The 22,562-nt window shown below is 70.7% G+C and overlaps 3 protein-coding genes across 5 annotated transcripts in view; all 3 read left to right on the top strand.

Moving 5' to 3' along the window:
• The first annotated feature begins 200 nt into the window (after positions 1–200).
• LOC138068506 (B-cadherin-like) lies at positions 201–6,640 on the top strand. 2 transcript variants are annotated; one of them, XM_068956276.1, is made up of 15 exons: positions 201–365; positions 2,427–2,611; positions 2,694–2,837; positions 3,045–3,200; positions 3,277–3,421; positions 3,510–3,685; positions 3,764–3,892; positions 4,377–4,562; positions 4,637–4,881; positions 4,963–5,105; positions 5,187–5,411; positions 5,482–5,703; positions 5,783–5,922; positions 6,009–6,152; positions 6,238–6,640. In XM_068956276.1, the coding sequence occupies exons 1-15, from the start codon at positions 221–223 to the stop codon at positions 6,448–6,450; spliced, it is 2,598 nt and encodes an 865-aa protein (XP_068812377.1). In that variant the 5' UTR covers positions 201–220; the 3' UTR covers positions 6,451–6,640. The 2 variants fall into 2 exon arrangements, with proteins under 2 accessions (XP_068812377.1, XP_068812378.1); XM_068956277.1 differs by lacking the exons at positions 201–365; positions 2,427–2,611; positions 2,694–2,837; positions 5,482–5,703 and having other exon boundaries at positions 3,048–3,200.
• A 584-nt stretch (positions 6,641–7,224) lies between these two features.
• Positions 7,225–17,133, top strand: CDH1 (cadherin 1). The gene is made up of 16 exons (XM_068956275.1): positions 7,225–7,394; positions 7,472–7,577; positions 12,303–12,517; positions 12,650–12,781; positions 13,000–13,155; positions 13,224–13,368; positions 13,510–13,676; positions 14,050–14,178; positions 14,317–14,502; positions 14,594–14,838; positions 15,055–15,197; positions 15,315–15,539; positions 15,690–15,911; positions 15,992–16,122; positions 16,311–16,454; positions 16,540–17,133. The coding sequence occupies exons 1-16, from the start codon at positions 7,320–7,322 to the stop codon at positions 16,750–16,752; spliced, it is 2,634 nt and encodes an 877-aa protein (XP_068812376.1). The 5' UTR covers positions 7,225–7,319; the 3' UTR covers positions 16,753–17,133.
• Positions 17,134–20,279: 3,146 nt separating this feature from the next.
• Positions 20,280–22,562, top strand: part of TANGO6 (transport and golgi organization 6 homolog) — a 43,570-nt gene continuing 41,287 nt past the window's right edge. For both annotated transcript variants that reach the window (XM_068955910.1, XM_068955909.1), the window contains exons 1-2: positions 20,280–20,924; positions 21,850–21,966. In XM_068955910.1, coding sequence (XP_068812011.1) covers positions 20,286–20,924; positions 21,850–21,966 — 756 coding nt within the window. In that variant the 5' untranslated portion in view covers positions 20,280–20,285. The remainder of the gene's footprint in view (positions 20,925–21,849; positions 21,967–22,562) is intronic.

The raw sequence follows: 22,562 nt of genomic DNA, 5'->3' as shown, positions 1-22,562 counted from the left end.
CCGGCCGGGGGGCACCGCCGCGCCCCCTCCCCGGCGAGGCTGCGGCCCCGGGGTGCCCGCCGGGTGCTGCGCGGAGGCCCCGGGGGCTCCCGGAGGCGGCGGGGCGGTGCTCGGCGGGGCGGGCCGGGCCGGGGCGGGCCGGGCTGGGCGGCGGGGCGGGCCGGGGCGGTACCTGCCCCGCCGCGGCCTCACCTGGAGCGGCGGCGGCGGCAGCGGGGCCATGCGGGGGGCGCGCAGCGGGCTCGACCCGCTCCTGCTCTTCATCCTCCTCCTCCTCCTCCTGCTGCCGCCGCTGCCGCCGGCGGCGGCCGCTGCCCGCGGGGGCTCCCCGGGGCTCGTCGCGGCGGCGCCCGGCGCCCCCCGAGGTAAGCGCGGCCCGGAGGGGCCGAGACGGCCGGGGGGGGAACCGGCGCCGTGGGGCTGGGGCTGGCCAGGCGGGAGGGCCTGCAGCCCCCCCCCGCCCCCCCCCGGGCCGTGGGGCCGGCCGTGCCTCCCCATGCTGTAGGTCTGGGCGGTGGGGTCAGCTCTTTCCGATCTCTTGTGCCCCCCCGCCTTGTTGGCCTGGCTGAGCCCCCCCGGATTGTGGCCGTGGGGCCAGCCGTGCCCCCCGCCCAGGGCGCTGGCCGTGCCCTGCAGCCAGTCATCCAGCCCAGCCTGCGGTTCGTGGCCCCGCTGGCACCGGGGCCGGTGCCGGCCCATCCCGGCGCTGGTGGTCTCCGGTCCAGCCTGGCGCAGGGCCCTGGGGTGCCCGCCGGGAGCAGCGCGCGGCCCGGAGCTGCCAGGCCGGCAGGCAGTGAGGATGCCCGCGCCGAGCTGCGCCATACCGGCGATGGAGACGGGCGCCCTGGCTGCCCCGGGGCTGCTGCACAGGCAGGAGTGCGGGTGGCACCCGGCTCCGCCGGCAGCAGCAGGGTCCGGCCGGCTGTGAGCGTGCGGATGGCGGGGACTCATTCCTTCTGCCACCGGGCCGCCGGCTCCCGGTGGCCCCGGGGCGCAGCGAGACGTCGTGGGTCCCGTTTACCCGGCAGCCTCCCGCGGGAGCCGGCTGCTGGGGCGCCGCAGCCGGGAGCCAGCGCTCGCCTGATGGCTGCGGAGCTCTAACAGCGCTCGGCGGCCAGCGCTCTCGGCGAGCCGGGGAGCCGTCCAGACCTCAGCCGGCCTCGGGCGTCGAGCGCCGCTGGCTCCGGCGCCTCGGCCCGCCACCCCGAGCCCGCGGGCTGCTCCTGCCGGCGCTGGGAGCAGCGGGAGCGAAGCGCTGGGATGCTCCGTGGGCTCTGCGCGGGCATCCCCCAGGGCAGGTGGGCCGCCGGCCCCGAGGGTCAGGGCTGCAGCACGGCGCAGCGCCCGCCCCGCCGCCCAGCCTGTCGCGGCAGGCTTCCCCGGGGCACCCTGCAGCCGGAGCAGCTCCCCGCGCCAGGCCGGAGAGCGGGGTTCGCCCCGCAGCGGGGCTCGAGCTCCCGCCGCGCCGGCCCGGCGTGCGCGGCTGCCGGAGGCCTTTCCGGCCCGGCGAGCGCCGTCCTTATCGGCGCGATCGCGTCGGCTCTGCCCTCGGGGCCCCGCTGCGGCCGTGGGGCGAGCCCCGCGCGGGGGCCGGGGACCGCCGGCAGCGCTGAGGCCCGGTGCGCCCCGGGGAACGCAGCCTGCCCTCGTCCCTGCCCGGCTTGGCAGCTCCCCGGCAGCCTCCAGGGCTGGCTGATGCCCTGATCCCGCAGCGCGGCAGCCGCCGGCGCGGGGGCAGCGGGGGCGCGGGGCGCGGGCTGCATCCGGCGCCGCGCAGGGGGTGCAGCGGGGCCTCGGCGGGAGCCCGAGGGTGAAAGGCGGACGGTTGGGAGCGGGGCAGGGCCGGGAATTCCCGACATCTGCAAAACAAAGCCGGGCGCTGGGGCTGCGCTGGGGGGGCCGGAGCCCAGCACGGCGCCGCGGGCGCTCAGCGCTGCTCCCGGCCACGGCCATTAGCTCAAACGCGGCCTCCTCCCGTCGGTGGCCGGGCCGGCTCTAATCCGGATCACGAGGGCTCAGCAGGGCTGGCTGGGAGCCGGGAGCGCGTGGGAGCCGCGAGGAGCCGGCCCGAGGCCCCGCGGGGATGCACGCGCTGCAGGCTGGGCGAGCGGGCGGCGCGGGGGTCCCCGGTGCCCCTTCACCGGCAGCTCCCGGGCGCCGCGGACCCGGGCTGAGGCCGTGCCCCGGGCTAACCTGGCTCGCGTTGGCCCCGCGCTTCCCTGCTGCCTCCCGCTCGCCACCCCGGGTGGGTGGCTGGGACGTCCCCGGGTGCCCCCGCGCTGCCCGGCCGGGGTCTGCCCCCCTCCCAGGACCCCGGCATCCGGGGAAGGCCTGGGCTGGGCTAGCAGCCGTGGCAGCCGGCTGGCCTGGCTGGGTGCACCCATCCATCACCCCCCCCCAGCTCTGCGGACCCCACCGTCTTGCAGGGCGCGTGGGAGACCCCCCGGTGCAGCATGAGACGGGGGACCTCGACTCCGGGGTGCTGCTGGACGGGACGGCGGTGGCGAGACGCCCCGCGTGGCTGCCCGGGGCCGGCAGGACGTCTGCCGGGGATGGCGCCGGCCAGCGCATCTCTGTCCTGCTCACCGCGCTGAGCGGGTGCTCCCCGCAGGTAACGCTCCCGGCCCCCGGGGCCCCCACCCCGCGCGGGCGCCCGCGTGCCCTGCACCTCACCGGCCTTCCCCTCTCCGCAGGAGGCTGGCGCGGGACCCCAGGCCGACGTGCCGGCGCTCCCCGGGCCCCGCTCTCCTCTGAGGAGGCAGAAGAGGGACTGGGTGATCCCTCCCATCAAGGTTCCCGAAAATGAGAGGGGCCCGTTCCCCAAAAAGCTGGTTCAGGTATGGAAGGCGTCTGTCTGGGCAGGGGTATTGGGTCTTGGTGGGGATGCATGTGCCCTGGGCAGGGCGAGACATCGACTGTGCCCATCCCCCTTGCATCGGGGCAGGGGGGTCCTGAGCTTTGTGCATGGGTCTGCGCATTGAGGGCACAGTGAGATGCTGGCTGTGCCCATCCCCCTTGCATCCGGGCTGCGTCTCCCCACCCAGATCAAATCCAACCGGGACAGAGAGACAAAGATCTTCTACAGCATCACGGGGCAGGGGGCGGACACCCCTCCCGAGGGCGTCTTCACCATCGAGAAGGAGACGGGCTGGATGAAGGTGACGCAGCCGCTGGACCGGGAGCACATAGACAAGTACCACGTAGGTGGTGGCCGGGGGGACGCTGGGCGCCGCGCTGGCCGGCGCCGCGGGGCCGCTCACCCCTGCGTCCCCGCAGCTCTTCTCCCACGCCGTGTCCGAGAACGGGCAGCCCGTGGAGGAGCCCATGGAGATCATCATCACGGTGACGGACCAGAATGACAACAAGCCCCGGTTCACCCAGGAGGTGTTCAGGGGCTCGGTGCCGGAGGGCGCTTTGCCAGGTAGGCGCCCGACCGCGGCACCCCGGGGACCATCCCCCGGGGGATGTGGGTGCCCGTCCCCGCTGACGCGGGTGCCGCATCCCTCCAGGCACCCCCGTGATGCCCGTGAACGCCACGGACGCCGACGACGCCGTGGAGACCTACAACGGCGTCATCGCCTACTCCATCCTCAGCCAGGAGCCGCGGGAGCCCCACCGCCAGATGTTCACCATCAACAGGGCCACGGGCACCATCGGCGTCATCGCCAGCGGGCTGGACCGCGAGGTGGGCGCCAGGCGCCGGGGGCTTGGGGCACCGCGTGGGCCGCCGCGGGGCTCACGGTGTCTGTCTGCCCGCTCGCAGCGCGTGCGGGAGTACACGCTGACCGTGCAGGCGGCCGACCTGGACGGCGACGGGCTCACCACCACGGCGCTGGCCGTCATCGAGATCACCGACGTCAATGACAACGCGCCTGAGTTTGACCCCAAAACGGTAGCATGGAGCCCCAGGGCTGGAGGGGGACCCTTGTCCCCCCCCCCGGGCTGGGGGACTGGCCTTGTGCATGGCGGGGGGGAGACCAGCCTCGTGCACGGGGGGATGAGGCTCGTGCACGGGGATGGAGGGAGCAATGAGGCTCGTGCACGGGGGGATGAGGCTCGTGCACGGGGATGGGGGGAGCAATGAGGCTCGTGCACGGGGGAGTGAGGCTCGTGCACGGGGATGGAGGGAGCAATGAGGCTCGTGCACGGGGGGATGAGGCTCGTGCACGGGGATGGGGGGAGCAATGAGGCTCGTGCACGGGGGGATGAGGCTCGTGCACGGGCATGGGGGGAGCAATGAGGGTCGTGCGTGGGGGGGGGGGGTGAGGATTGTGCCCGCTGCAGCCGGGGCCCCGGGCCGGGCGGTCGCTGCGGGTGCAGGACGGGCCGGCAGCGGCGCGGGGGGCCCGGGCTCTCAGCACCGCCGGGCCCCGCAGTACGCGGCGGCCGTGCCGGAGAACGAGGCCGGGCGGGAAGTGGCCCGGCTGGCCGTGACGGACCTGGACGAGCCGAACACGCCGGCGTGGCGGGCTGTCTACACCATCGTGGGCGGCGACGAGGGAGGCGCCTTCGCCATCGCCACGGACCCCGCCAGCAACGAGGGCGTCCTCAGCACCGCCAAGGTGCGTGCGGGCGCCCCGCCACCGCCGCCGGCTGGGGCGATGCCGATGGCGATGATGCCCGTCCCCTCTCCCAGGCTCTGGACTACGAGGCCAGGGGGCAGTTCGTGCTGCACGTGGCCGTGGCCAACGCGGCGCCCTTCGCCGTGAAGCTGCCGGCGGCCACGGCCACGGTGGCGGTCGGCGTGGAGGACGTGAACGAGGCGCCCGCCTTCGAGCCGCCGGCGCTGGCGGCCCGCGTGCCGGAGGACGTGCCGCTGGGCCACGCCGTGGCCGCCTACACGGCCCGCGACCCCGACCGCGCGCGGGGCCAGCGCCTCAGGTGAGCGGCGGTGGCGCCGCCGCCGATGCTGGGACCCGGCCCCGTCGCCGGTGTCCGCCACGGCGCCGTCTCGCCGCGCAGGTACCGGCTGGGCAGCGACCCGGCGGGCTGGCTGGCCGTGCACCCGGAGAGCGGGCTCGTCACGGCGCGCGCCCCGCTGGACCGCGAGGCCCCCTTCGCCAGGGACAGCACCTACGCGGCCGTGCTGCTGGCCGAGGACGACGGTGAGGAAGGCCCCGCGCGGCCGCGGCGGGTGCACCCGGCGGCGCCCGGGACCCTCGTGGGCAGCGTGGCTCCTCCCGCAGGCTCGCCGCCGGCCACCGGCACCGGCACCCTGCTCCTCACCCTGCTCGACGTGAACGACCACGGCCCCGAGCCCCGGCCCCGGGACGTCGTCGTCTGCAACCGCAGCCCCCGGCCTCAGGTCCTGGCCATCGTCGACCGGGACCTGCCGCCCAACGCGGCGCCTTTCCGGGCCGAGCTGGCCCACGGCTCGGCCGACAGCTGGGCCGCCGAAGTCAGCGGCGAGGGTGAGGGCGGCCGGGCGGCGTGTGTGTGTCGTCCCCCCCCGCCGCCCCCGCCTGACCGCCTGTCCCGCAGACACGGTGACGCTGCGGCTGACGGCGCCGCTGCAGCAGGCCCTCTACAGCGTCTACCTGCGCCTCTTCGACGGCCGCGGCAGGGAGCAGCTCACCGTGCTGGCCGCCCGGGTCTGCGACTGCGAGGGGCACGCCGAGAGCTGCCCCCGGCCGCCGGCCCCCCCCGCCGCCGCCGCTGCTCCCCTGGTGCTGGCAGCGCTGGGCGCCCTCCTGGCTTTGCTGCGTGAGCGTGGGGCGGCGGGGGGCGGCGGGGGGCGGCGGGGGGCCGGGCGCCCCGTCCTCACCCCGCGCCTCTGCCGCAGTCCTGCTGCTGCTGCTGCTGCTGCTCGGAGGCAGGAGGAGGAGGAGGGCGGCCAAGGAGCCGCCGCTGCTGCCGCCCGAGGACGACACGCGGGACAACGTGTTTTGCTACGGCGAGGAGGGCGGCGGCGAGGAGGACCAGGTGGGTGCGCGGCGTTGGAGGGGTGGGGGGGACGCGGCACGGCCGCCGTCCGCCTTCACCCCCCCCCCCGTCCCGGCCCCGTGCAGGACTATGATCTGAGCCAGCTGCACCGGGGGCTGGATGCCCGCCCCGAGGTCATCCGCAACGACGTGGCCCCCCCACTGATGGCGGCCCCCCAGTACCGGCCCCGGCCCGCCAACCCCGACGAGATTGGCAACTTCATCGACGAGGTGAGTCCCCGCCGCCCGCTCGCCCACCCACCTGCGCGGGCCGCCCCGCCGAGCCCCGGCCCACGCTGCCCCTCTCTGCCCCCAGAACCTGAAGGCGGCCGACACGGACCCCACGGCCCCCCCCTACGACTCGCTGCTGGTGTTCGACTACGAGGGCAGCGGCTCGGAGGCCACCTCGCTCAGCTCCCTCCACTCCTCCGCCTCCGACCGCGACCAGGACTACGACTACCTCCACGACTGGGGCAACCGCTTCAAGAAGCTGGCGGACCTCTACGGCGGCGGCGAGGAGGACGACTAGAGCCCCCCGCCGCCCCCGGGCCAGGCCTTGGGGCCGTGCCCCCCCCCCCCCCGAAGTGCCCTTGGCTTCCTCCTCTCCCTTTCTCCTTTTGTTTTTGACTAGGAAATAAAGCTAGCGCGATGCTAAACGCGGGGTGAGCGGGTTCTGGTGCAACTTTTAAATAAAGGAGGCCCTTTTTTTTTTTTTTTTTGGTTTGTTCTTGGTTTTTAAGTTTCTGCGGGGCTGCGTGGCGGCGCCGTCCCCCCCCTCCCCGCGCTGCTGTTTACCGCCGCGCTGTTTGCTCGTGCTCGGCCGGACTTTGTCCCCTGCTCGCCGGAGGCGCGGGGGAGCCGCCGGCCCCTCCGTCCCCTGGGTACCTCCCGGGGTGCCCTCGGCCCTCCCGGGGCTCCAGGGCGCTCACGGATTTCCTCCAGCATCCATAGGGCACCCACAGCCCCCCCACCCAGCCATGACGCCTACGGGCTTCCCGGGGCACCCACAGCCCTCCCAGGCTCCCCGCGGCCCTCTTGGACCACCAAAAGCAGCCCCAGGGTTTCCGAAGGAGCCCGTGATGCTCCCGGGGACCGTGCAGAGCCCCGGGGACCCCGCGAAGCGCCCGCAGCCTTCCCAGGGCGCCCACGGATTTCGCAGGACACCTGCGAACCATCCCGGGGGTCCTCAGACCCCCCCCCCCACGCACACCCCAGCGGCCCTCGGGGAGCTCTCACAGCCGGCCCAGGGCTCCCGGGGGGGCGGACCGGGGCGGCACCGCCTCCCGACGGGGCCGGCACCTGCGGGGCGGGCCGGGACGGGGCGGGCCGCGACCCACCTGCGGGCTGCAGTGCGCTCCGCTCCGCCGCCGGCTCCGCACCCCCGAGCTCGGCCGCGCCATGGGGCCGCGGCGGGGCTGCCCGGCCCCGCTGTGCCTCTTCCTCCTCCTCCTCCTCCTGCTGCTGCTGCTCCAGGTGAGGGACGGGACGGGACGGACGGGACGGGACGGGACGGGCGGGACGGGCGGGGGCTGACGGCTCTCTCGTGGCAGGCCGGGAGCGGGCTGCGCGGCTCCTGCCAGCCCGGCTTCGCCGCCGGGACCTTCGCCTTCGCCGGGCGGCCGGACGGGGCGGCGGCGGGCAGAGCCCTGGGCCGAGGTAAGGCGCGACGGCGGCGGCGTGGGCGGCCGAGGCGCGCGGGGCGCGTGGGCGGGACGCGCGGGTTCCCACGGCCACGCGGCCGGCTGCCCCGCGCGGCGTCCACGGTCGTGCACGGCTCCGAGGGCGGCCGGGGCCGCGGAGCCGCGACGGTGCGGCCGGACACCCCGCGCGGTGCCCACGGTGGTGCACGGCTCCGCGGTGGCGACGGGGGCAGAGCCGGGGCCGTGTGCCCGGATGCCCTGCGTGGTGCCCACGGTGGTGCACGGCTCCACGGTGGTGACGGGGGCAGAGCCGGGGCCGTGTGCCCGGATGCCCTGCGTGGTGCCCACGGTGGTGCACGGCTCCGAGGGCGATGGGGGCAGAGCCGGGGCCGTGTGCCCGGACACCCCGCGCGGTGCCCACGGTGGTGCACGGCTCCGAGGGCGACCGGGGCCATGGAGGGCAGCCGGGTGCCCGGTGCGGTGCCCACGGCAGTGCACGGCTCCGCGTTGGCAATGGGGGCAGAGCCGGGGCCATGTGCCCGGACACCCTGCATGGTGCCCACAGCGATGCATGGCTCCACGGTGGCGACGGGGGCAGAGCCGGGGCCGTGTGCCCGGATGCCCTGCGCGGTGCCCACGGCGGTGCACGGCTCCACGGTGGCGATGGGGGCAGAGCCGGGGCAGCTCCACCACCGCCACGAAAGCGTTAAGGAGCGGAGGCGCCGGGCGGGCTGCCCTTTCGCCGGGAGCGCCGGGGCGGCGGGCGCTGACTCAGGCACGCAGACCTGTCGGGGCGGGCAGGCCTGGGCGGGGGGCCGCGCCGGGGCACCTGCCGCGTTTCGCGGCCCCCGGAGCCCGCCGGGCCCCTGCTGCGGCGCCCGCGGAGGGGCCGGCGTCGAGGCCGTGCCTCGGCAGGCCGCGCCGACGCGAAATACCTGTCCCGGCAGGGCGGGCGCCCCAGCCGCTGCCTCCACAAACTCTCATTGCGAGCATCCCCGAGTGGCCCCCAAGCCCCCGACGCCCTGCTTCTCCCGGCGCCGGGGTGGCCATGCCGCGCCGAGCGCCGGCTCCCGGCGCTTTCGCCCCGCGCCGCCGTGTGCTCCGGTTTGGCCGGGGCGAAGGCTGGCCCGCCGCGCGGCGGGGCTCCCAAAACCGCCCTCGGCCCCGGCCAAGCCGTCGCCCCTCGCGAATGCCAGGCTCGTTAGCTTTGTGGCTGATCATTAACGAAGGCGCTCGGCTGGCCCGCTCCCCGGAGCCGCGGCCGGCCCCGCTTTCCCGCGCCGGCGCTCCCAGCTTGGCGCTGGGGCCGGGGGCGAGGAGGGAGCGCTGCGGCCGGCTGGCGAGCGGCACCTGGGGTTTTCCGCCCCGCGGCGGGTCCGGATAGGGCCTGGCCGGGGCAGGACGGAGGGACACCTGCGCCGAGCGGGGGCCGCGCCGGACGCGTCCTCGGCTTGCCGCCTCCGCCGGGGCCGAGCGGGGCTGGCGGGAAGCTCCCCACCGAGGGAGAGGCGGTTTCCCCCCGGCGAAAGCTGCCCGGCGCCGCCGGCTGCGTCGTGCCAGGCCGTAGCGCGGCGGCGGTCCCCGGGGAGCCGCGGCCCGGCGCGGGGGCGCTGCTGACTCAGCCCCGGGTGGGTGAAACCTCGAAAGTCTGAAGTCAGGGCGAAACTGGGGGTGACGTCAGCCGGGCGCCGCCGCGGCCGCCCTTGCGCAAGCCCCCCGGCGCGGCTGGCGCCCGGCCGTGCCGCCGGCGGAAGCGGGGCGCGCGTGGCCCTCCGCCGGGCTGAGGGGCGCCGGGGAGCCCCGGCGGGGGTCCCTCGGCCCCCGCGCGTCGGGGAGCGCCGGGCGGGCAGCGCGGCCGGGCCAAGCCGGGTCCCTGGCAGGCGCCTCGGCGATTTTTGGGCTCCCCGGGGGTGGTGGGCGAAGCGTGGGAGCCGGGTGCTGCACCGCCCCCCCCCCCGCCCCCCCTCGCCAGCGCCAGAGCCGCCGCGCCGCCCGGCCGCGGCCCCCTGCCCCGGCGGCGATCCGGCTGGGCTGCGAGGGAGGTTTCTTCCAGCCGGGAGCTGGAAAAACAGGTTGTGCACACGGCCGGGGCGGGAAGGGGGGCCGAGCGGGCGCTGAGCGCTGCGTGCTCGCCGCAGCCAGCTGGTGCAGGGCCAGGTCGTGGGTGCTGAGCACTGAGCACTCACTGCATGCAGCCGCTGTGGGGCTGGGTGCTGAGCACTCACTGCATGCAGCCAGTGCGGGGGTGGGTGCTGAGCACTGAGCACTCACTGCACGCAGCCACTGTGGGGCTGGGTGCTGGATGCTGAGCACTTGCTGCATGCAGCCAGTACAGGGCCAGGTGCTGAGCACTGCACTCGCTGCATACAGCTACTGCAGGGCCAAGTGCTGGGTGCTGAGCACTGTGCAACTCGCTGCATGCAGCCACTGCAGGGCCAGGTGCTGTGTGCTGAGCACTGCACTCACTACATGCAGCCAGTGTGGGGCAAGGTGCTGGGTGCTGAGCACTCACTACATGCAGCCAGTGTGGGGCTGGGTGCTGGGTGCTGAGCACTCACTGCACACAGCCACTGTGGGGCTGGGTGCTGAGCACTCACTGCATGCAGCCAGTGTGGGGGTGGGTGCTGGGTGCTGAGCACTCACTGCATGCAGCCAGTACAGGGCCAGGTGCTGAGCACTGAGCACTCGCTGCACGCAGCCACTGTGGGGCTGGGTGCTGAGCACTTGCTGCATGCAGCCAATGTGGGGGTGGGTGCTGGGTGCTGAGCACTGAGCACTCGCTGCATGCAGCCAGTGTGGGGCTGGGTGCTGAGCACTGAGCACTCGCTGCACGCAGCCACTGTGGGGCTGGGTACTGAGCACTTGCTGCATGCAGCCAATGTGGGGGTGGGTGCTGGGTGCTGAGCACTGAGCACTCGCTGCATGCAGCCAGTGTGGGGCTGGGTGCTGAGCACTGAGCACTCGCTGCACACAGCCACTGTGGGGCTGGGTACTGAGCACTTGCTGCATGCAGCCAATGTGGGGGTGGGTGCTGGGTGCTGAGCACTGAGCACTCGCTGCATGCAGCCAGTGTGGGGCCAGGTGCTGAGCACTGTGTGCTCGCTGCATGCAGCTGCTGTGGGGCCGGGTGCTGAGCGCTGTGCCCTGGCTGCCTGTGAGCTCTGCCCTGCCCCGGGGGGCCGGCGGGAGCCCCGGGAGCTGGGGCACTGCGGCGGGGGCAGCTCGGCCCCGGCCCCCCGGGCGTTGCGGGCGCTTCCCACCTCCGTCCCGCACTGTTGCCGCATTCCTGGGCTGCCGGGCGGCTGACGTAAGCGTGCCGGGGCCGGGCGCTCGGCTCTCCAGCCACCTGCCCCGGGGCCGTGCAGCGCGGCGGCCGGGGCAGCTCGGGCGACGCCGGCCGATCGCCGGCCCAGCACGGCACGTCTCCGCACCGGGAAGCGCTGCTGGGGCGCCAGGGTGCCCGGCGGGGGGGCTGGTCCCCATCCCACTGCCCATCCCACTCCCGCTGTCCCTCTCCTGGTCCCTATCGCCCACCCGGCCCCTCCGTGCGGGGTGACGCACCCATGGGCAGCCCCGGTGACCCCCACGCAGACCCCGGCCGCCAGCACCCGCGGGGCAGCCCTGGCTCCCGCCCTGGCCCTGCCGGCCACCGGGGTGGCTGGGTGCCAGTGCAGGGGCGAGGGACGCTGCTTTGCTTTAATTTGGAAAGGACCCGGAGCACCAACCCCCTCTGCCCGCTGCTGGGGGCATGGCAGCGCTGCGCCATGCACGGTGCTGCGCAGCGGGGACGGGCCGCACCTGGCATCACGCAGAGGGACGTGCTGCGCGGGGTGCTGTGCACGGTGCTGCACCACGGGGATGGGCCGTGCACGGGGATGTGCTGCGTGGGGTGCTGTGCACGGTGCTGCACCACGCGGATGGGCCGTGCACGGGGATGTGCTGCATGGGGTGCTGTGCACGGTGCTGCACCACGCGGATGGGCCGTGCACGGGGATGTGCTGCGCGGGGTGCTGTGCACGGTGCTGCACCACGGGGATGGGCCGTGCACGGGGATGTGCTGCGTGGGGTGCTGTGCACGGTGCTGCACCACAGGGATGGGCCGTGCACGGGGATGTGCTGCGTGCCGTGCTGTGCACGGTGCTGCACCACAGGGATGGGCCATGCATGGGGACGTGCTGTGCAGGGGGGACATGCTGCATGGGGTGCTGTGCACAGTGCTGCACCACGGGGATGGGCCATGCACGGGGACGTGGTGCGCAGGGTGCTGCGCCACGGGGATGTGCTGTGCAGGGGGACGTGCTGCACACAGGCATGTGCCCCGCACAGTGCTGCACAGCAGGGGTGTGCTGCACACAGCTATGTGCCATGAGTGGGGATGTGCCAAAACGGCAGGGCTGCACCCTGCGTGGGGATGTGCCGCAGGGATGCAGCGTGCAGAGCGCCCCGCGCGGGCACGGCCGGGCTGCGCTGTGCTCGGTCCTGCTGCCGCAGGCACGGCAGGGATGCGCCATGCGTGGTGCTGCCCGCCTTGCCCAGGTCCCCGCCGGGCCTGCAGCGCCGTGCACGGCACGTGCCTGCTGCACCCCGCAGCCCAAACCGTGGCCGTGCCGCGGCCGCGCCGTCCCGCAGCCAGCTCCGGCTGCCGTCGCGGGCTCCCTGCGGCACCCGGAGCTCTGCGGTGCGGGCGGGCGAGGAGCTGGCCCACGCGGGGCTCCCTGCCCACCCGCTCTCCCGTCCGCAGCGAGCTTCACGGACTGCGGCGGGCAGCAGCCGGCAATGCTCGTCGCGGATGACACGCGCTTCCAGGTGCGCGCGGACGGCGTCGTCTCGGCAAAACGGCCCCTGCAGCTCCACGGGCAAGAAATCGCCTTCCTCATCCACGCCCGGGACGCGGCGGGCGGGAAGCACTCGGCCCGGGTTACCCTCGGCAGGCGGAGGCGGCCCCAGCAGCCCCCGGTAAAGCGCCCCTCGCGCTGCCCCGTCCCGGGGAAAAGGGCACGGACGCCTCGGCCAGGCGCAGCGGGTGCCTCCGGGCGCTCTGCCCTCCCGCGCGCGCCGCGGCCCCGAGACGAGCTCCTCTCCCCGCAGCGCGCGGCGCCGGACGTGCTGACCTTCCCCGAGCCCGGCCACGGCCTCCGGAGGCGGAAGAGGGACTGGGTCATCCCGCCCATCAACTGCCCGGAGAACGAGCGGGGCCCCTTCCCCAAGAAGCTGGTGCAGGTACGTGGCGCCTCGTCCCCGCGCGGCCGCGCCGGCTCTCCAGGAAGGGCCACGCGAGGCCGGGCTGCCGGGGAAGCCCCTGCTCCCTCCTGGCCGTCCGGCAAGGCTGAGCATGTCTCCGAGGCTCTGGGGACACCTCACCAGCGTTGGTCGTCCCATGCGGAGCGGCGTCTCGGGGCAGGGAGTCCCTCTAACCGCCCCCTCCGCCTCACTGCCAGATCAAATCCAACAAGGACAAGGAGACCAAGGTTTTCTACAGCATCACGGGGCAGGGGGCGGACACCCCCCCCGTGGGTGTCTTCACCATCGAGCGGGAGACGGGGTGGCTGGAGGTGACAAAGCCGCTGGACAGGGAGGAGATCAACAGATACATCGTGAGTCGGGTGCCGGGGCGGGACGTGGTCCCGGGTCCTGGCCGCAGCGCTGACCACGCGCCTTGCAGCTCTTCTCCCATGCTGTGTCGGCCAACGGGCAGCGCGTGGAGGAACCCATGGAGATCATCATCACGGTGACGGACCAGAACGACAACCGGCCCATGTTCACCAAGCAGGTCTTCGTCGGCTACATTGAGGAGGGCGCGAAGCCGGGTGCGTGGGCTGCACGATGGGAGACGTGGGGTCCTGCAGCCCAGCTGGGCAGGACATGTGGAGCTGCGAGCCAGAGCTGAGCAGACACCTGGCAGGGTTTGTCCTGCAAGTGAAACCTCTTCTGCTTGTTCCTGTGCCCAGGTACCTCTGTGATGACAGTGAATGCCACGGATGCGGACGACGCAGTGAACGTGGACAATGGCATCATCAGATACTCCATCCTCAGCCAGGAGCCACCGCACCAGATGTTCACCATCGACCCGGAGAAGGGCATCATCAGTGTCATCGCCACGGGGCTGGACAGGGAGGTGGGTGCCCACACCATGTCCTGCAGGGCTGCGCGGCAGCTCCGTGTGGTGCACCTGGGGAGGCAGTGGGGTTTGCTGCAGGGAGGTGGGGGACACTGGAGCTCTGGGGTGCAGTCTATTTGGGGACACACCATCACTGTGTCACGTCACCATCCCCTGCTTTGGGTGTGTCTGGGGCCCTGAGCCCAGCGGGGGTCTGTGATGAGGATGTTGTAGAGGGACCCCAGCCAGGGGATGTTGGAAAGCATGCCAGCAGGGACAGCCATGGCTGGAGAAGGGTGGAAGAGCAGGCAGGCAAGACTGGCCCAGAGGAAGGTCTGCGGGGATAGACTGCACCCGTTCCTGCCCTGACCATGGTGATTTTGGCTTGCAGAGCACTCCCAACTACACGCTGATCATCCAGGCAGCGGACCAGGAGGGCAAGGGCCTGACCAACACGGCTACGGCCATCATCGAAGTCACCGACGCCAATGACAACCCTCCCATCTTTGACCCCACCGCGGTACCTGTCCCTCCCCCCCCATGCTGGCTCCAATGGGGACTACGGGGCACCTGGCTCCCTGGGCCTCTGTGGTGCAAACCCATCTGCCACAGGCACCCAGGATCATGCAGGTGACCGGGCCTGTCTCCTCTCTTGCAGTACGAGGGGGTGGTGGAGGAGAACAAGGTGGGGGTTGTGGTGGCCCGGCTGAAGGTGAAGGACCTGGACATGCAGGGCTCCCCTGCCTGGCGAGCGGTCTACCACATCAAGAGCGGGGACCAGGACAATGACTTTAGCATCACCACTGATCCTAAAACCAATGACGGCATCCTCAGAACTGCCAAGGTGGGTTATGCCGCCACGTGGCTGCCATGGGACAGATGTCCTCCCCATAGGAGCTGGGGTAACACTGGGGCTTCTCTCCCATCCCACCCAGGGCCTGGATTATGAGATGAAGAAGCGGTACGAGCTCATGGTGACGGTGGAGAACGAAGTCCCCTTGACCGTGTCCCTCCCCACCTCCACAGCCAGCGTCTTGGTGATAGTCACAGACGTGAATGAAGCCCCCATCTTCATGCCCCCTGTCAAGAGGGTGCAGGTGTCAGAGGATTTGCCGGTGGGGCAGGAGGTCACGTCCTACACGGCTCAGGACCCAGACAAGGATCAGAGGCAGAAAATCACGTGAGCGCAGGGACCCCACACGCGCTGGCTAGGGGATGCGTTGTTCCCGGGCGGGGAAAGACAACGCGCCCCGGCACGCGGGGCTGCGGGTCCGACACGGGAGCAGCACGGGTGCCCACGGGCCAGGCTGCTCCTGCTGCGCCATGAGCCCGTCCCGGCTGCCGGAGGGGGGATGGTGGGGTCGAGCCCCCCTCGCTCACCCCACGCTCGCCCCAGGTACCGGATGGGCAGTGACCCCGCGGGGTGGCTGGCCATCGACCCCGAGAACGGCATCATCACCGCCACCCAGGCCCTGGACCGGGAGTCAGCGTACGCCCTGAACAGCACCTACAAGGCCATCGTGCTGGCCGTGGACAGCGGTAAGGGGCGCACTATCCGTCGCAGAGCAGGGCACGTCCCACTGGGCGCAGGGGCTCCCGGACGCCCCCGGGGCCGGTGTCCTGCCTGGGCACCCCACTGAACCCTGCGCTTTGCAGGGGCGCCGGACGCCACTGGCACGGGGACGCTGCTCCTCGTCCTGCAGGACGTGAACGACAACGGGCCCATGCCGGAGCCCCGCTTCTTCGACATCTGCAACCGGCAGCCCGAGGAGCAGACGCTGACCATCGTGGATAAGGACCTGCCCCCCAACACCTACCCCTTCCAGGCGGCACTGGAGTACGGCTCTGGCACCAACTGGACCGTGAAGGTGACCGGCCAAGGTAAGGGTCGCGGGGATGCACCAAGTAAGAGCGGGGTTCCAGCTGGAAGAGCAGGCGCCAGACAGGGGCATCCCAGGGAGCCCAGCGTCGAGGGTGTCCCCGGCCCCAGGACCCCAGACCTGGCTCTCAGCTCTGTCTCTCCTGCCTCAGACACGCTGGTCCTCAACCTGGTGAAGGAGCTGGAGCCGGGGGAGTACAACATCTTTCTGAAGCTGACGGACAGCCAGGGCAAGGCGCAGGTGACCTCAGTCAAAGCCCAGGTGTGCGAGTGCAAGGGGATGGCCAAGAACTGCGAGCGGCGGGCACGCGTCGTCGGCGGGCTGGGCGTCCCCGCCATCCTGGGCATCCTGGGGGGCATCCTGGCATTGCTGAGTGAGTATGGGACGGGCTGGGGGGACGGGGACAGAGCCGGGGACAGGGCCGCCCTGACGCCACTGCCCCGCTCCCCGCAGTCCTGCTGCTGCTGCTGCTGCTCTTCGCCAGGAGGAGGAAGGTGGTGAAGGAGCCGCTGCTGCCGCCCGAGGACGACATGCGGGACAACGTGTACCACTATGACGAGGAGGGTGGTGGCGAGGAGGACCAGGTGGGTCAGGCGTGTTGCGGGCTGCGCTCCGTTGCTCTCTTCGCCGTGGCCACGATGGGGATTCGGGGTGTGTGAGGTCCTCGTGGACCTGCCGGCCTCAGCGATGCCCCCAGCCTCCCCTGCCTGAGGAGGGTCCCGCTGGCGGCCCGCCGTCCCCTCACGTCCCATCCCGGCCTGTCCCCGTGCAGGACTATGATCTGAGCCAGCTGCACCGGGGGCTGGATGCCCGCCCCGAGGTCATCCGCAATGACGTGGCCCCCCCACTGATGGCGGCCCCCCAGTACCGGCCCCGGCCCGCCAACCCCGACGAGATTGGCAACTTCATCGACGAGGTGAGTCCCCGCCGCCCGCTCGCCCACCCACCTGCGCGGGCCGCCCCGCCGAGCCCCGGCCCACGCTGCCCCTCTCTGCCCCCAGAACCTGAAGGCGGCCGACACGGACCCCACGGCCCCCCCCTACGACTCGCTGCTGGTGTTCGACTACGAGGGCAGCGGCTCGGAGGCCACCTCGCTCAGCTCCCTCCACTCCTCCGCCTCCGACCGCGACCAGGACTACGACTACCTCCACGACTGGGGCAACCGCTTCAAGAAGCTGGCGGACCTCTACGGCGGCGGCGAGGAGGACGACTAGAGCCCCCCGCCGCCCCCGGGCCGGGCCACAGCCGCAGCTCACGTCATTTCAGCCCCTCGGACTCAGGCTGGCGCGCCTGCCCTGCCCCGGCTGCGGGGTGGGCGGCCGAAATTCCCTCGGACACCCCTCGGACTTGTCGTCTGCGTCCCCTTCCTTCAGCGCAGGGAAAGCTCAGGGTGGCGGGTTAGCAGGGCTGGAGGGGGACCTGGCTGCTTCCAGGCGCTGCCTCCCGTCACAGTGGTCCCCGTGGTGGCCCAGGGTCTCCAGCAGCACCGGTTGGGGGATGCGCTTGACCTCACTGGGCCAACACAAAATCACGGTTGCGCCAGGCTTTGCTTTGGGACCTGCCCTGACACCAGCCCGGCGTCTTCCCGGCTTGGACATAGAAGACGCAGCTTCACCCCACACGTTCACGCGCAGAAACTTGTTCTCCACGTCATTTTACGCATTTCCCTCGCACCGCAGCGGTCGGCCCATGGGCTGCCCCAGCCCTCCTGCCCCGTGGGGCTCCCAGCCCCCATTTCAGGTCCCGAAATTGCCGCCGCGCTGGCGACCTGCCATGCTCGGCCCACCGGAGCGAGCGCCAGGGAAATGTGAAGGTCTCCGTGCAGCTGGACGCTGTGCCTTTGTGTGAAACTGCTCGTGCGTGTGCCCCAGCGGGGAGAGGTGATTCGTAATATACAGCCTAATGATGTGCCATTCTCGTTAACGGGATGCATGATAGAGAATTATATTTGATATGGGAGTTACAGGCAGATTTCTATTTTTCTGTATACCAGATTACGATATTATTTCCTTCTGTGTCGTGGAATGTAATTGTTGTGCGGCTGATGAAAGGCGCTTTCCAAAATCCAAGGGCTTTACTTCAATTCTAAACTGTGTGTTTAGCTGTCATCATATTTTGTACTTTTTATTATGGGAAAAGGGTTTGATGCAGATTAGGAGACCAGCAATGGTCTAGTGTTAATTTGATCATCTGTTTTTATATAAAATTGAAAGAATAAATTGTTTTAAGAAAACCAAAAGCCCTTTTCTTTGCGTGCGTAGCTCTGCTAGTTTCACCACCTGTGTCCATCCTCTGGCCTGCAGAGAGGGATTCCTCAGAATGGTTTCAGCCACAGCAGCCGTTGAAGTGCAGAAGCCAAATGCTTTTCTGCAGCCCCTGGTCTTTATATTGATCCTGCTCCAATGCTTCCTGCACACCGTGCCCTGCAAGATGAGCAGAAAAGGGCCCAGCCAGCCCAGCGCTGATGCTAAGCAGGTGGGTGGAAGGGCAACAGAGCAATGGCCAGAGCGCACACGCTCTCATCACCAGGGAGCGCGAGGAGACCTGGGAGTCCTGGCAGACAACAAGTTGACCATGAGCCAGCATTGTGTCCTTGTGGCCAAGAAGGCCAATGGGATCCTGGGGTGTATGCATTAGGAAGAGTGTTGCCAGCAGGTCGGGGGAGGTGATCCTGCCCCTCTACTCAGCCCTGGGGAGGCCACATCTGGAGTACTGTGTCCAATTCCGGGCTCCCCAGTACAAGAGAGACATGGCACTACTGGAGAGAGTCCAGTGGAGGGCTACACAGATGATGAGGGGACTGGAGCATCTCTCCTATGAGGAAAGGCTGAGGGAGCTGGGCCTGTTCAGCCTGGAGAAGAGAAGACTGAGGGGGGATCTGATCAATGTGTAGAAGTACCTGAAGAGAGGGTGTCAAGAGGACGGGGCCAGACTCTTCTCCGTGGTGCCCAGCGATAGGACGAGAGGCAATGGGCACAAACTGAAACACAGGAAGTTCCATCTGAATATGAGGAGAAGCTTCTTGACTGTGAGGGTGACTGAGCACTGGAACAGGTTGTCCAGAGAGGTTGTGGAGTCTCTGTCTCTGGAGATATTCAAAAGCTGCCTGGACATGACCCCATGCAACATATTCTAGGTGACGCTGCTTGAGCAGGGGCGGTGGACTAGATGGTCTCCAGAGGTCCCTTCCAACCTCGGCCGTTCTGTGATTCTGAGAGACCTGGATGGAGCAAATAGCTGGGGCATGGTTTTAGCTTGCTCCCGAGGCCTTTCAGGCGAGCCCATGAGAACAGGGCTTGCAGTGTGGTGTCTTATCATGGTGGCTGCGCCCTGTGTGCTCAGTGACTGGCACCATGCCCTGCCCCGCTGACCCACACAGGGGAAGCAGCAGCAGGCAAGGCTGTGAGTAAGAGACAGCTCACCGATGTTTGCCCAACCCCAGTAACCGCGCTGACCTCCCTTTAGCAGCCCTGCCTTGTAAGGAAATGCAAACCCCAAATAATACGGCCCACAGTGTCTGCGTGCTTTTTGACATGCAGCAGCCTAGGAGGTAGGCCAAAGGTTTGTAAACATCCCGGTGACAGCGCTAGACACGCGAGCTGCTAATTTACATGCTTTGCAATTCCCACATCATCTGTTCATCCCCAAGTTAGTGTCTGGCCATGGCACGAGCAGCAGGCTGTAACTCCCCAGCTTGCACGCCTCCCCCATGTGCTGACTGCGACACTGCTAGGTGTTGGGGCTGTCCTTTCACTGACGCAACTGCTGGCTTCTCCTTTCCCAAAGTCGCTGATTTTTGCTGGATACAAGCCGGAGCCTCACGGCTGGACGAACCTTGCTGTGGAAGAGCCCCGTGTCCCGGGTGGCTGTGTCTCCCCAGGCGTCGCAGCCCGAGCTGCTGCCACCCGCCGCTGAGATTTGGTAGCAACCGCTCCAGTCAGTGCGGGCGGGTTATTCCTTGCCGTCTGCAGGAAGAAATGCTGGTAGGGCTTTTTCCTGAAAGACCTGACTTGTTGGCACGGTTGATGCTGTTGACACCTGGACCAGTGGCATTAGGGACACCCCGCCAGGGCAAGCCTGTCCTTTAGCCACCCCGACGGGTAGGCCGGGCCTGGCGAGGCTGCTCGGGGATGGCCATGGCCCAGGCGCACCCGGCTGCGGGAAAGGCAAACCCCAAACCCGTGGTGGGCGAGAGGCTGCTGCCAGCAGTGGGGCAGGAGGCCCCTGTGCCGGCCGGATGGATGGAGGCCGGGGGCGGCCTGCCCTCACACGGAGGCAGAGGGTGGCACGCACAGCTCGCCTGAGCCCCATCCCCGGTAGTCTCTGAGAGCGCCCCAGGCCGTGGGAAGGAGCAGTGAGTGAGCAGCCATGGCCCCGGAGGGTGCGGGGCAGCCACTCAGGCCGCGGCCCAAGATGGCGCCGCACGTCCCCTCAAGGCGCCAGGGGCGGGCCCGACCCTCCCAAGATGGCGGAGGGCTCGGCGGAGCTCCTCCCCTCTCCACGGACCCCCAAGATGGCGGCGAGCTCGGCCGCCCTCCTTCTGTGGGCGGCAGCCTCCTAAGATGGCGGCGACACGGCCACGCCCCTCCCCGGGGAAGTGCCCCTCTCAAGATGGCGGCGACGCGGCCACACTCCCTCCCTGGTCGGTGCCCCTCCCAAGATGGCGGCGCCTCTCCAAGATGGCGGCGGGGCGGCCTGGCTCCTCCCCGCGGCCGCCCGCCCTCCCTCCCTCCCTCGCCTGCCCAAGATGGCGCAGCGCGGCGACATGGCGGCGGGCGTGGAGGTGGAGCAGGTAGTGGAGGCGCTGGAGCTGCTGCTGCGGCAGCCCGCGGGGGCCGCTGAGCGGGGCGACGACAACGCCGAGGAGTGGACGCTGGAGACGCTGCGGAGCAACGTGGCGGCGCTGGAGGAGCGGCTGCGGCGGGAGCCCGGCTGGGAGGCGCTGCGCGGCCTGCGCGCCGCCGTGCTGGCCGCGGCACCGGGGCTGGGCGCCGCCGAGCCCGCCGCCGAGCCGCGCTGGGCCGCCGCCGCCGCCGCGCTGGCGCTGCTGCTGTGCCTGCAGGAGCGGCTGGCGCAGCCGCCCGCCGCCGCCCGCCGGCCCGGGGCCGCGCCGCCGCCCGCCGCCGACACGCTGAGCGCGGCGCAGGCGCGGGCGGTGCGGCGGGCGCTGCGGGCCGCCGTGGTGCTGGCGCTGGGGCCGGGGCCGCCCGCCGTCCCTCCTCCCGCCGCCGCCGCCCGCCGCGGCCCGCGCCTCCTGGCCGCCGCCGCCGCCCTGGCCCGCCTGAGCCGCCACCCGACGCTGGGCGCCCCGCTGCTCGCCCGCCACCTCGGCCCGCTGCTCGCCGCCCTCTGCCTGCTGGGCCACGGCCCCGCCGAGCCCACCCAGGTCCGCGCCCCGCCGTTGGCCCCCCGCCCGGCCCGCGCCCAGCTCCGCCGCCCGCCTTGGCCGAGCCCCTCCGAAGGCCGCCGCGTGCTGGCAGCCGGGACGGGCCTTTCGCCCACAACACCAGCCGGGGACGTCCTCCCGCGGCGCCCCGGCACGGGCCGCGTCCTGCCCGCTCCGAAGCAGCTGGCTCCGGCCTGGCCGCTCGCTGAGAGCGGCTGTTCGAGCCGGGAAGCGCTGCTTCGCCTAGAGGTTGAGCTGGTGAGGTGCCGGGGGACGCCGGCACCCTGCCACGACGGCGAGTGCCTGGCCGTGGTGCCCCTTGCCCACGGGAGGTCCTGGCAAGCATCTGGCCATGGTGCCCCTTCCCCACAGGAGATCCTGGCGAGTAACTGGCCACAGTGCCCCTTGCCCACAGAAGGTCCCAGCAGATGCCCGGCTGTGGTGCCCCTTGCCCACAGGAGGTCCTGGCGAGCGCCCAGCCATGGTGTCCTTTGCCCACAGCGGGTCCCGGTGAGCGCCTGTGGTGCCCTTTCTGCACAGGAGGTCCCGGCGAGTGTGCCCAGCCGCAGTGTCCCTTCCCCATAGGAGGTCCTGGCGAGTGCCCGGCCGTGGTGCCCCTTCCCCGCAGGAGGTCCTGGCGAGTGCCCAGCCGTGGTGCCCCTTCCCTGTAGGAGGTCCTGGCGAGTGCCTGGCCATGGTGTCCTTTCCGCACAGGAGGTCCCAGCAAGCACCTAGCCACAGTGCCCCTTCCCCATAGGAGGTCCCGGCAAGTGCCCAGCCATGGTGCCCCTTCCCCACAGGAGGTCCCGATGAGCGCCTGGCCGTGGTGCCCCTTCCCCACAGGAGGTCCCGGCAAGATCCCGGCCGCGGCGCTGATTCCCTGGGGCAGTGCCCGCTTGACGACCTTGAGGTTTCTCTATTTCAGGGCGTTTCGGAAGAGGAGCGAGCCCAGTGCAGGGAGACCTTGCAGCAAGTCCTGGATCGTGTCTACCAGCCCCTGGCCGTGCGGGAGCTGCTCGTCCTCCAGGGCGGACCAAAGCAGGTACCCAGGCTGCAGGGGGTCCCGGAGCCGGGGCGAGAGCGCTGGCTGCTGAGCTGCCCTGCTCCTTTCTGCACTTCGGAGGGACAGCGGTGAAGCACGATGTGCTGGGTTAAACTGGAGACAGCTAGGTGAGCCAGAAGCAGAAGGACATCCAGGATCTATTTAGATGCTTTTTCATCCAAAATACGTTGTGTTATTGGCACTCAGAATGTGAAATAAGAGTTAATTTGTTCTGGTAAAATAGAGCGGGCAGCTGGGAGGGTGCTCTAAGCGTGTCCTTGCTGTCAGGTGCCACCAGGTGATGGTGGTGTCTCAGCTCGGGTGAATCTGACAGTCTTATCATTGCACAGTTTGCATGCAGGCCACACTGCACCATCCTGCGGATGGATTTGCTACTGTCCTGGAAATTTTCTTATAGCGTAAAGCTAGTTTGGTGCAGTACAGCTTGCTCTCTGGATGACACATGCAAACCTGGTAAACCCGTTGGGCGTGCGTTGGTCGCTCCTCAGCAACAGAAGGCCAGTGTGTTGTCGCTTCGCACTGCCACCGTAAAGGCAGGCAGTGGCGCTCACTGAGTGCTTCCTCTGCTCCCCCTG

This window comes from Struthio camelus, chromosome 10 (assembly GCF_040807025.1).
Source record: "Struthio camelus isolate bStrCam1 chromosome 10, bStrCam1.hap1, whole genome shotgun sequence".
Taxonomy (NCBI): Eukaryota; Metazoa; Chordata; class Aves; order Struthioniformes; family Struthionidae; genus Struthio; species Struthio camelus.
This window is presented reverse-complemented; position numbering and strand designations above follow the sequence as displayed.